Raw genomic sequence first — 13,179 nt, 5'->3', positions numbered from 1 at the left:
AAAATGACTCCAAAAGGAAAAAATGTGATTAAAACTTCATCCAAATCATGCTACGGTGAATTTTTCCCTTAATGAAAACTATATTGGAGTGAATTTTAATGTGGTAGCATCATAAACCGAGGGATGGGACTGCCTGCACAGCAAGTGAATTAGCGCTGCACAATTTTTTCCTTCTGATTATTAAGGCTAATAAACACCACTACTCAACACATATACTCAAGAGTTGCATTTTTTGGGTAAAATTCATCCTAAAAAAACTAATTTTGAATTTTGAAACTAAATCAAAATGAAGTCACTACGAAGCAATGAGGAGCCGGTGCTGATGTTTCTAAACAAGAAAAAGGAAGAAACGGAGATTCTGGATTCATCCAATTCAAAAGAAGGCAGCAGGGAGAATTTCATGGCTTAATCCAGGAGTTGCAGCTGTATCACGGCCACTTTAGTACATATTTCAGGATGTCAGTGAGGCAGTTTGGGCTGTCAGATGACCACATCTGAGGAGGCAGAATAATAATTTCAGAGAGCTGAGTGACTCGAAGCGGCGTCTAGCTATGTGTGTGAGGTAAAATGGGATTATTGAGCTACAGTGCACAATGCAGCAATCTGATTGGGTAGATCTGTTTGTTCACATCTGAAAAATTGGATAAATCAAGCTTGGTTTGGTTTGGCTCACAGCACATTCCTGCCCCTCCCTGAGCCTGGTTGTGTCAGAGGTTTCTTCCTGTTAAAAGGGAGTTCTTCCTTCCCATTTTTGCCAAGAACTGGCTCAACGCGGTGGTCTGATTGTAGATTTCAGATTGTTTTCTCTTTATATTGTAGGTGTCCATCCTATAATATGAAGAGCCTTGAAGTGATGGTAGTTGTGATTTGGTGCTATTTAAAAAGAAATGAATTAATCTGAACAGTATAACCAGCTGCTGGTTGTGGTTTCATATATACAGAACAGTTATAATATAAGGTTGTGAGCTGCTTCACATCTTCTTAACTCTAAACTCTACATTACACAGAAAGGCCACACGACAATTCATTTGCTGCTTACAACTTTAAAAACATGCTCCACCACTTGCTGTAGCAGGACTAAAATGATATAAATTATTACAGTCCCCCTCCACCCGCCCCACTTCCGCTTTGGGCATGCTCATTTTAACACAGAGACATGGGCTGATCCCACACAAACAGTTAATAAGCTTTTCAGTCAAGGAGCTTATGGCTAGGCTAAAACATTCAATTCTTCCCAATGAGCTGTCCAGTATGCTATTGGTATTAATGAAGATGTGTTGGGAAACATCTAACACTCCAACACTTCCCTGGAGGTGCAGATAATCAGCTTTTCTGAGCAGCACTGGCTGAAATAGATTCATAAATCTGTAATAAGGACCTGCACTTTACAGCTCTGACTCCAGCTCTTCTCTCTATCTTCCTCTCCATCAAAATGCCGCTCTGAATATCGACTTCGCTGTACGCACACAGAAGTCCAATGTGATTCTCAAGAGAGGTGGAAGGCTATGCTCTGGTAAAAGATTGTCTGTCGAACACTTGAGCCCGGTCTGGATAGAAAATTGCTGTAAACAGCAGAGTGGCAGGTTGTGCGAGGGACTCTGAGCCAGCCAGAACTCACAGTAGCTCCTCTCGCTAGCCGAATGCTGCACACACCCTGCAGGTGTGGTCCACACATCATAAACACTTTATTAATGTACAGCAGCGTGTTCCAGGAGTAACCTCAAAAACCAAGAGTGGATGAAACCACGGGCGTTTCTCCAGATTCATACATAATTGCAGCTTCAGTATTTTTTGTCCTTTTTCTCTGGCAACGAAAATAATCTCTGACCAAGAAGACTCGGAGGAAATCATACTTGGAGATGCCATCGGTTTGCAGAAATCCCAGTGACCGCTCTTCGTCTCTATGCATCTTCTCACATTATACATCTCCACTTGCATGTAAACAGACTGAGTACTTTAATGACTGAGTTTATTTTTTAATTATCGAAGGTTAATGGAGTCTGTGAAGGACAGTCTAGCATCTAGGATGGCGTAAGTGTGACAGGTTGGCCAATACTATTCCCTATTATTTGCCTATCGCGAGATATGTTAATATCATCCTATAATCCCAGCAAGCATTTCTTTTCTCCACATAACGTCAGGATGAAAAAGTAGTTCCAAAACGAAAGATGAACTAAAGCCGTAGACGTTATTACAATGTCAGATCGAGTCACGTCTTCAATGTTACGTCACCTAGAAATCCTTGTTGTCTTTATTGATTAGAATAAAATGAACAATCATACAAAAAAAGTTTAAGGGTGGCTTCAACTCAGCTTCATCTAAAGCTTTTGAGTTCATTACTTATGCTACTGAGCTAACTGGTTTCATATGTGAATGTTAGCATTCCTGAGTTTATGAGGCTGGTATGTTGGACAGAAAGGGGATGATTATAAGAGTCTGACATGTAGAGTTCACTATACAACAAATGAAATTGAATTTAGGTGCAGAAAACCATAAATAGACTCTGGTAATACTGGTCTGTGTACGCTGGGAAGATGTTAGGTGGACGTATGCAACTGTGTACTAAACTTGTTAGCTGTTCAAAAAGACAAACACATTATATTCCATCTTAGAAATTATATTTGTATTTTTCACTTTTGTAAGAACTAAGCACTATTCTATGTGGAAACAACGTAACGTCTGTCCAGCTAAAGTTCAGGTTTTGGTGTCCTACTGCGACCAGTTTTGACCAAGGCAATGATGTCAGGGTTTGCTGGGCTATGCTTCCTGCAGTACTTGGATATAAAAACGAACATAATGGTTAAATAACGATGATAGGGTGGAAATGGTGAACAGTTCTTTGTCCAGGAGAGCTCTTTTGATATCATTGTTTGCAATACTCTCAGGACCTGTCTGATTAGTTAAATTGCTGATTAATGTGTAAATATTAAATAAAAAAATTGCCGGGAAGTTATCGCAAATACCCCAGTCTTTGAAAATGATAAAAGTATTTTCATTAACTCTAAGATTTTTTGTTCTCCTGACTAAATCACAGCTGGCATTGGCCTGAAGTATTGTCCAGGCTCTAATCTTGCTGCTGGACCAGAGAATGGGCAGAATGACATTACGTCTGTTCAGGAGAATGCAAATAGCTCGCCCTCAGAAAGGGATAAAAGCGTTATTTGTATTTGTTGGTTTTCCAAGAAGGTTTTCTTAGTTAGAGTTGTTCCAGTGACTCCAGGCTGAATTCAACAAATGCATTCATCAGTGTGTAAAAGAAGCAGCTTCATAGTGACAGTCAGTAAGACACAATTTAAAGCCAATTCGGTAAGATTTTCAAGCAAAACAGACTCTTGCTTTGCCATTAATGCGAGCGCAAGATTGTAATTTCCCTGAAGTATCTGTCATCACTCACTCTGCGGGAGTGCAGAGCTAAACTCAGATGTGACCTAATCTGATTAAGGTAAACGGCTCGTCCACTGATACCTACCTCGCTGTGAAGTTATCGGAGCAAAGCCTGAGTGATTTTGCTTAGCGAGACTGAGCCTGGCAGGCCTTGTGGCTCCCCTCCTTGGCTGCAAGTCCAGCCATTGCATTTCATTGCATCAGAAAAATAAATAAATAAAAATGATAATGGCTGCCAAATGAAAAGTGTAATTTGAGTTTGGAAAGATGACTCTGGTTGCTTCGAAACATCTAGACTTGAATCAGAACATTTTGCTTCTTTATCAGATTAGAAAAAAGAAAAACGTGATGCAAAACAGCCCGAACGTGCTCCAAGCAATGTTTATTTTCCAAATGTATGATATGCATGACTTCATCCACCATCCCCATTATGATTAAATCCTTCATCTCATTCAACATCCTCCATTATGCATAGAGCTCTAATCAGCACCTGACCAAATGTTTTTAAAAAATGGCGCTAATGAGTTACTACGTCTTTACTTGGAATGAAACCGATAGGACTCTGAAAATAGCCTGCCTGTGCTCTGAAATATTCAGTGTGTGCGTGCGTGTGTGAGTGTAATGATTTGTGGCTTCAGTGGAGCCCAAGCAAGCCGCAGAGTAACTTTCCTGGACAACAAGTGCTGTTTGCTGTCTGCTTTGACAGGGACTGAAGTGAAGGGCCGGGGGCACTGTTCAAGAAGCTCCCTGCTGATACTTTTTTATGTACGACAGCAGCCATTTGAGGAGCCACAGTGCACGTTTGTGTGTGTAAGTGTGTGTGGGTGTGTGTTAGGCCTTCTTTGGTCAGTGACTGACCCTGGATTTTATCCTGCCAGATTAACTGTCAGATTCCACATGTCATCTGGGTTTTACTGTTCAAGAAGAGCAGGGCAGGAAAGTGTGGGAAACAAGTGCAAAAAAGCGCTCTGAAGGAAAGAAGCAATATTTTAATTTTTTTTTCCAACTAATTTCCTGGATGATCTTACTCCTTCTCACTGGGTGATGAATGTGTACGTTTAGTGGTAGTTTTGATGGATTTGTTTATGGTGGGTTTTAATTATGAAGCTACAGTAAGCTGCTGGGGAGGGGGGTAAACATTGGGAAATAAATCACAATTGATGGAGTCAATTTCACATTAAAGCAAAGCCCATTTTAACAGTGCAGGCTGGGAAAGCAGTGACTCAGAGTGGCTCGTGTATGTCAGTGTTGCTCAGTGGTAGGTGATGCGGGAAGGTGACCTTTTCTCCAACAGAGCACTGGGTGTAGCAGGAAGCTGTGGTCCCTCTGGCCTCCAGGCACCCTGCGGCTCACTTGGATGGGTGCTGGTGGCTGGCGGGGGAAATGTCAGAGCCCTGAGCTCCGCGGACGCTCGTGTACCTCCCCAGTGTGTGCACACAGATTCCACACAGAGTCTCGTTACACAACAAGATGTCAGCTCAAATGAAAATGGAAATATGCATCAGTTTAAAGAGACTGGCAAAAACCTCTTTCAAAGTTAATGAAAACTCCTGACTGATGAGGGGGATTTGACAGTCATGTCGTCGCCACATGGTGAAGCGCAGTCTTTCGTAAAAAAAAAAACAACAACAACAAAAAAGAAAATGTGTTTTCGCACAGCCTGCATAATCTGCAGAGCAGCTGTTGAGCTGTTGTTTTCAGCCACTTTTTGTTTTTTAACTCAGCAGCAAGGGGACATTTCCCAGCAGCGTGAATAGCCAAGACACTTTCAGTTACATGAGGATACTTGTTTTATGGAGGATGTACAGAAGAGAGATAATAATGCAAACTTCTGTTTGTTGTTGTTGCTTCAGTGCTATTTTATTGCTCAGATGGATAAATGTGTGCAAACCTATCACTAGTGACTTTGATGTTGATAGGCGCATAAAGACACCGTCTTCTGACCTTGCACAGACAATCACATGTTTAAATTCATGTGCATGCAGTTTGCAAATACCACAACCTCCTCTGATCACTTGTTATTGGTGGTGTGCTGTTTTCAATGCATTTTACAGTGTCTGTGGCAGATACAGGGATGTTGAGAGTGCAGAGGGGGGGAGAAGTAGTAGAGTACCCGCCCCCAGTAGTAAACCCTGCTCACTCAGACCTAAAGAAATGGCACATGTGTTAAGTAATAAAATGCTGGTGGGATATTTCTGGCTAAAATAAATAAAGCTATGAGTGACATAAAGTTAGAGCGGACTCCCAGCATCAGACTGTATATTTGCAGGCTGAGCTGGGGGCTCTGGCTCTTAATGTTTCCCTGCTTCAAGCTGAACAATGGAGGTTTTCCGTCGATACTCTTGTCTTGCTGTTGCAGTCCGGAGCTCAGTATCCTCTCTGCACCGAGGGCTGCAGATCTGGCAGATGGGCACTGAGTCAATCTAAACAAGCAGCGGGCTCTCCGGAATACATGGAAACCGAAAATTCACGCTTTTTTAAAAATTATTATTTTTGTGTGGAAAAAAAAGAGTCATGTGTGACATTTCTGTGCGCCTTACCTTTATCTTGACTTGAAGAAATGCTCTCCTCCTCTTTCGGATTTGCAACCTGTGTTATTATGGACGTGTTGTCCATGGAAACGAGATGTTACGCACCTTCGGCTACACCGTTTTATTCCTTGGCAAACATTACCAGGCGCACTACAGTCCCCCTGGCTGTGCGCAGGCTTTGGAGCGTCCGCTGTTTGCAACGTTAAAATCCCATTTTTGCACTTCCCATACCCCGGTGCTTACGAGCGAGACAAAATATCAGCGAGAAGAAGAAGAAACAGGAAGAAACGGTCACGACGGCTGGTCCAAAATGTGAGGTGACAGTCCGATGTGCAGGAGACAAACAAAGCGTCAGTCCCGCATCGAAGCCGTTCGTGTCCGATGTGGCTGTTGCAGGCAGCATAGCCCCCGCCTTCTGCTGCCGCTACTGTACGCTCCAGCTTCTATCCACACACTACAATATCAACTGCGTGATACGGTTACAGTGTTTACCCAGAGATGGCGACCGTCGTCCTACCGGCCCTGCAGGCTGACTACAACAGCAACACGCCTGCAACATTTCTATTATCCTCGTCAGTCCATGCTGAAAAACCCTCTCCGTCCGCCCACCACCCACCGATTGTTGCTATCTTGTCATATCCCTGCAGCTCAGGGAGGGGAAAGAAAAACTTCACACTGCATGCAGACTCGGGACACGTTTTACGACCTGCTTTGTAATTTTTTATCTTATTTATTTTTCATTACGTTTGCTATATATATATATATATATATATATATATATATATATATATATATATATATATATATATATATATATATATATATATATATATATTTACCCTTTACACTAATTTAAATAAATCATCTCACAGTTCAAGGAAATTAATTTAAGTGGAGTAATACTAAATAGCCCATACTAATTAAGTAAAACTTAAAATCTCACACTGTAAAAATGTGACTGTGTATAATTTACCTTAAGTTGTTTAAAAAAAATTAACAACAACAAAAAAACGCATTAATCCCCGAAATTTAAAGAAAGGAGGGGCGGGGTGATGATATGGCTGTAAACATTTCCAGAAAAAAAGGGGAAAAAAGCTCTCTTTTTTTTATAGCTTTGGCAACTCAAAGCCTGCCTAAAAAAAGATAAATATTAGCCCGTTTGTTGTTTTTAAAACAATTTCTCATTACAAATAAACCTTTTACACAAAAATCGCCTTTTGCGAAGTGCTACAATCTTGAGCTACAGCATTAGATATGTTCAGATCGCAGTATGATGATCCCAAACCTACACCCGAGGTCATCTGGAATCCTGCAACAGATGGTGTGGCCCCTGCAGAGCCATGATCTCCACATCATGCAGTCAGTCTGGGATTACATGAAAAGACAAAAGAAACCCAGACAGCTTAAATCCACAGAAGAAATATGTCAAGTACTGCTGTATGTTTGAAACAACCTTCCTGAAAGATAGTTTAAAAAATTAACTCATATATACTTAAAAAACATTCACTTTCCACTTTTTATGTTCAAGCCTTTTCAAAAAAGCATTGCATATAACACAGAGTAGAGCAAACGCTGAGATATCGCCATAGTTTGTCCCTAAATGGGGTTAAACTCCAAGTATCCCATAATAGCTTGACTCTGACATGCCCTGTCCCTTAAATGTATTTGTTTTTAAATGCATTCTCCAATCCCAAGAAGAGATGACCCTGATGGCTGAATGCTCGTTGTTGTTTTGAAACCAAGAGATCAGCCTATAAATTACACGTAAAATCAATGAATTGCTTCTTGTTTACATCATGTAGCTCACAACCATCCCGCATACACCTGCGCGTGCACTGCAGATTCTCCACATGCTGTTTCAGCCTCAGTGGACCATAGAATGACAACAGGGGAGATAAAGTGGTTTTCTGGTCCGTTGCCAACGATGACGTCTCTTAGTGTTCGTCCCTCTTCACCTTAGCTGTCACTTTAATGGAGCCGAAGCCCACAAAGCCCTAAATGACCCCACCTGAGACATGTGTATGATTGCGCGCGGACAGCAGGAGAACCGATGCTTCTGATAATTAGTATGTAATCTCCCCGCTGAAACGATGCTTTCACTGCAGGTCAGCGCCTCGGCTGTGATGTTTACAATAATGTATGTGTAACAGCAACACAACCACTTTGCACAATTGTCTGTCCCCACCTGGCAGTCTGTCTCAGGTTTCTGCATCTGTCAAGACTGCATGGCTTCTTGAAATCTGAGGGGATGGAGCATGTCTGTAACCATGCTGGGGCACTTTGCATAGATAACTCATCAAAGGCAAATACAAATGTTGCAGTAAATATATCTGTGTAAGAACCTGTTAGAAACAGGCTATCATAATCATAACCACACTGGATGGATTACAAGTTCATCATGCTAACAGACTGTAATACAAGGGTGCCAAACATAAGGCCCAGGGGCCAGAACCAGCTCAGCACAGACTGTCCCACTGGATAGCTTCTTTTATTTACTACAGCAGCATTTCTTTATCATGTAGGAAAACTACATGTGAGGCACTGTTTACAATAACAGAGAGGGGAATTTCACTGGTTTGGCCCACTTGAGATCAAAGTGGGCTGTATGTGGCCCACAAAGAAGAATGAAGAAAACCAAACCAATGTCTTCATTAAAAATGGTAAAAATGCTTTGATGTTGTCTAAAATCACTTTGCATCCTTTCTGTTTGGAAAAAAAAAGATACTCAACTGTTTTTAATCATGTTCATAACTATCCATTCTTCTATAAACTTTTTAGTGTGCAGTTATACCTGTTAATAAGCTGCCAGAAAACACATTTGCTCGATGGTCAATTAGGGGCTTTTTCTGATGAATGAAAAGCCTCTAGACTAGAACACTGTCTTTGAGTCACCCCTATTTTCTTTATATGGGAAAGTGGGAAATAAGGGCATTGATTTACATGTGCGAAAGCAAAAACAGAGTTTGTATAAGCTTGAAAGTGAATATTCTGTGCATCCACCTTTATTCTTCAACACAGCCAGAACTCTCTTTGGCAAACTTTCTTGTCATTTCTTTAAGTAGTCTTCAGGAATAGTTCTCCAGGCTTTTTGAAGGACAGTCAAAGCTCTTCTTTGGATGTCGGCTGCCTTTTCTTCTGTTTCCTTTCAGGATGATCCCACATTGTTTCAATAATGTTAAGGTCCGGGCTCTGTGGAGGCCAATCTATGACTGATAGTGTTGCATTTTGTATTTTTCTGTCCAGGTATGCTTTTACTGCATTGTCAGTCTGTTTGTGTCATTGTCGTGCTGAAAAATGAAGCCTAATCATAATCTAAAGGCACTTTTCCGTGTTCATAATTTCAGTTTTGAGAATATCCACAACACCACTGTCTGAAATATAGTCATAAACCATGACAGAGCCTCCACCGTCTTACAGATGCCTGTAAACTGTAGCGTCTCACCTTTTTCCTGAATTCCTCTGTGCATGCTGACGATGATTTGAACCAAAATTTTCAAATTAGGATTCAAGACTCCATCAGACGTGTTGTCATTGATTTTCAGTCCAGTTTACACTGGTTCAGCTCTTGAATTAGGTGCCTTTTGTATGTTTGGATGATTAACAGTTCAGTACAAAGTTTATGATTATCTGTTAAAATTCTGTAGAGTTGGTGGAGAACAAATTAGAGTGAAAAAAGTATATTTAGGACTTTGGTTTGGCCAAACAGAAACTTTACAGAAAATACAAGTCCCAGTTAAGCTTCAGTTAACTTATGCTTGAACTACTCAGATGTTACCATATTAAATTAAAAAGTAATAATATTGCAGTGTTTTGCTCATAGCTTGTAATCGCTGCCCCCAAGGTTCTCAAATGTAATTATTTCCAATTTCAGCAATGATGCTATGAGGGAAACGACACTGATTACTGAGTGAAGTTACTCTAATTAATGGCGTTCAACATCCCATGATATCAGTTCATAAACATAAATATATACAGGAAAAATTATAGGAACATGTATTTCCAAAGCAGATCAGTTCACGGGTGTAGCACTGCTTAGCATCTCATATCACATGAAACACTACAAATAAAACCACAACGATTAACTGTTACACTTGCTCGACTCATGCAATTATATACAGTTCTTCATCTGCAGGTAATCAGAGAGCTGTATCACATAAATATAATGTTCAGCACATAAATATTACACGTAAGTACCTCCTTGTTAATCTTCTGCATGTTCTATTAAAAAGAAATCAGTTTACTGTGGCCCTGAAGCAGCAGCCAAAGAAAGTCAGTCCAGAATAAATAGTGCATAAAGAACTTTAAAGCTTATTCAGGGCCACAGATTAGGCTCTGCAATAACAGCTGCAAGACACAAGTACTTGGAGAGTGGAGCGTGCCAGCAGGATAAAGATATATGCATGACTGACCAATACTGCGGTGAAATATGAGAACAAACACTGGTGGAGTCACTTTTTGATCATGGACATCAAACGCTGTTGGCCTCTGACATTTCTCTGTCTGAGGCGGGGGGAAATGGCACCGCTATCCAGCACCAGATTTCTGTTGATGAATAATTAAAATAAATATCTTCTTGATATTAACTTTGATAGGACACAGATGATCTTTTTCAATGCCTTCAAATGCGCTGTCAGACTGCGGGGTGCTTGAATGTTTTATGAGTGTGGGTGTAGTTCAGTAAGGAGCTGGTATCACTGAATAATCTCTCTCGCTCTGCATGAGTCTCTCTGTGTCTGCACGTTCTTGAGCCGTTCAGGTTGCTCTTAAACCTGTATATACCTTTCAGCATTGTATAAACAGTGGCACAGTGAAGCGTGTAAAGGGACACACAGTAGCCTGAATCCTGCAATGTAAGGCAGCACATTTGTATTAAAGCTGCAACTGGACCAAAGACACTTTTGTATAAACTGGGACACTCAGAGTTGCAGGTGCTTTATACAGAAAATGTACAAGTCCAATTGCAAAAATATGGGACCCTATCTAAAATGTATGGCATAGACAAACAGAATTCAGTGATGTGCAAATCTCATAACATCAAATGTTTCAACTCAGACATTTTCCTGTTCCATGAAAAAAATATTAGATCATTTTGAATTCGATCATAGCAACATGTCTTAAAAAAGTTTAGACAAGGCCCCAAATCAATACTGCATATATATATATATATATATATATATATATATATATATATATATATATATATATATATATATATATATATATATATATATATATATATATATATATATATGAATTGATAGTTCACCGTGCTATCCATACATGCAGGTTAAACCTCTATCATACAAGAAAAAGCCATGTGTGAACATGATCTTTCTCTCTCTCATTTAAAATGGTCTAAGGGAAGGAGGAATGGGTCTATTCAGCTTGTTATCGGCTCTCAGTTTAAAAGCCTTCATCTCTGATGGTATGTGGGTACATAAGTGCCTATGGAGCTGGCAGATTGCACATCTGGAACTGCACCATCAATGCTGAGGTTTTAGAGCAATATTTGCTCCCATCCAGGCAACATTTTTCAGGGAAAGCCTTACATGTTTCAGCAAGAAATGTTAAACCACATACATGTTAAACAGCTAACTTCATATAGAAGAGTCCAGGTGCTGGACCTTTTAACAACTGAAAACATCACGAAACAAAAAATACAACAAAAAAGACCCGGGACTCCCCAAAGTCCAGCAGCTGGTTTGTTCAGTTCCCAAACATTTAGGCTGCTACACAACAGTAAACATAACTCTGTTCCTTCCGTTTCCTGTGTTCTATGGTACCATTAATAATATATGTTTTTGTAAGATTTGTAAATCATTGCATTTTGTTTTTATTTACATTTTAAACAGCATCCCTGCTTTTTTGGTCATTGGTAATTGATATATAAATTATATATGCATATTCAGGTCTGGGCTCATATTAGATGAGAACTATAAGAAATTTCTTGTGTCCACATGTCAGGTGATGTTGCTTTATATCATCTGCAGAACGCACCGTAAAAATTTCAAAAATCAGCCAATATTTCCCACATATTTCATTTACATACAGTTTGTCTGTGAAGGTTCTCAGTCATCCAGGTCATCGTAGTCTATGGAGCTTGGAAAGAAAAACATTTGGACTTCTTCAAGTTGCTTGAAGACGTTTCACCTCTCATCCAAGAAGCTGAAGAAGAACTGAAGAAGTTGATGAGATGGATACTTCTCAGATGAGAGGTGAAACAAACTTAAAGAAGTCCACATGCTTTTCTTTCCAAGCTCCTTAGACTATATGTACAGTTAGGTCCATAATTTGTTGGACAAAGACACAAAGTTTGTAGTTTTGCCCCTGCACAGCACCACGGTGGATTTTAAATCAAACTATCAAGATGTGATCAAAGTGCAGACTTTCAGTTTTAATTAAAACAACAGCACTGCATTAACTGTTTAGGAATTGCATACATATTTATAGACAGTCCCCCCATTTTTAGACTAAAAAGTAATAAGCAGTAATAAGCAGTTTCATGACCAGGTGTGGCCCGTTCCTTTGTTATTTATGACAGATGAAGCAGAAGTGGTACCTGAAGTTGTCTCATTATATTTATTGATTTCACTGTAATTTTAATTATTTCCATTTTCTCACACCGATGGCCGAAACCCGTTAATCACATAGTACATGAAACTTTTCATGGCTTTTCGTGAATTTCATTTATGCTAAATTTTATGAGTTTTCAGCCTGTTCAGTCCCTCAAAGTGTATTTACAAAAGAGGAGAAGTCCTTAAGATATAAGAGACCTCAGTGTCCTGGAGATTTATTTTACCTGGGAGTAACCAGAGATTTTATGGGAAGACTTTGGTGTCACCGATCTGTAGTATGACTACTACAGAACTATAAAATGTAAGACTTCTACCCCAGTTTAGGGCCTTGGCTCTGAAGAAAAAGGAGGCATGAAGCTGACTTCCCTGGCTACTCTTGAATTTGGGTATTCTCACGTCTAGTTGGAAAGAAAAGGTCGCACAGATCACGCTTTGGACTGTATTGGCTCATTAGTTTACCTTTGCTGCCACCTAGTGGAATAGATATAAACTTGTGATAGACTGAACATAATCTTGAGAGAATATGCAACAAAAAGAATATTCTGTATATCTTATTTTGTAACTAATCTAATGAAATATTCCTTTATGGATTAAGTGTTATCACGGTTTTTCGGCATTAGGACTATTTGTTATGTTATTTTCATTCTAATATGTCATCTTTGGCCACTTGATCCTATACTTTGAATGTA

The 13,179-nt window shown here is 39.9% G+C and overlaps 1 protein-coding gene across 2 annotated transcripts in view; it reads right to left on the bottom strand.

The window, feature by feature from the left end:
- The window catches only part of ctdspla (CTD (carboxy-terminal domain, RNA polymerase II, polypeptide A) small phosphatase-like a), a 38,967-nt gene extending 32,444 nt beyond the window's left edge, over positions 1-6,523 (bottom strand). For both annotated transcript variants that reach the window (XM_085418793.1, XM_085418794.1), the window contains exon 1: positions 5,925-6,523. In XM_085418793.1, the coding sequence (XP_085274919.1) occupies positions 5,925-6,000 (76 nt within the window). In that variant the 5' untranslated portion in view covers positions 6,001-6,523. The remainder of the gene's footprint in view (positions 1-5,924) is intronic.
- Between the last annotated feature and the right edge of the window lie 6,656 nt (positions 6,524-13,179).

This window comes from Rhamphochromis longiceps, linkage group LG9, assembly GCF_057381845.1.
Source record: "Rhamphochromis longiceps isolate RC_006_pf linkage group LG9, R_longiceps_female_GT1.1, whole genome shotgun sequence".
NCBI classification, from domain to species: domain Eukaryota; kingdom Metazoa; phylum Chordata; class Actinopteri; order Cichliformes; family Cichlidae; genus Rhamphochromis; species Rhamphochromis longiceps.
Note: the sequence above shows the minus strand (reverse complement) of the source record. Positions and strands in the feature narration are given on the sequence as shown.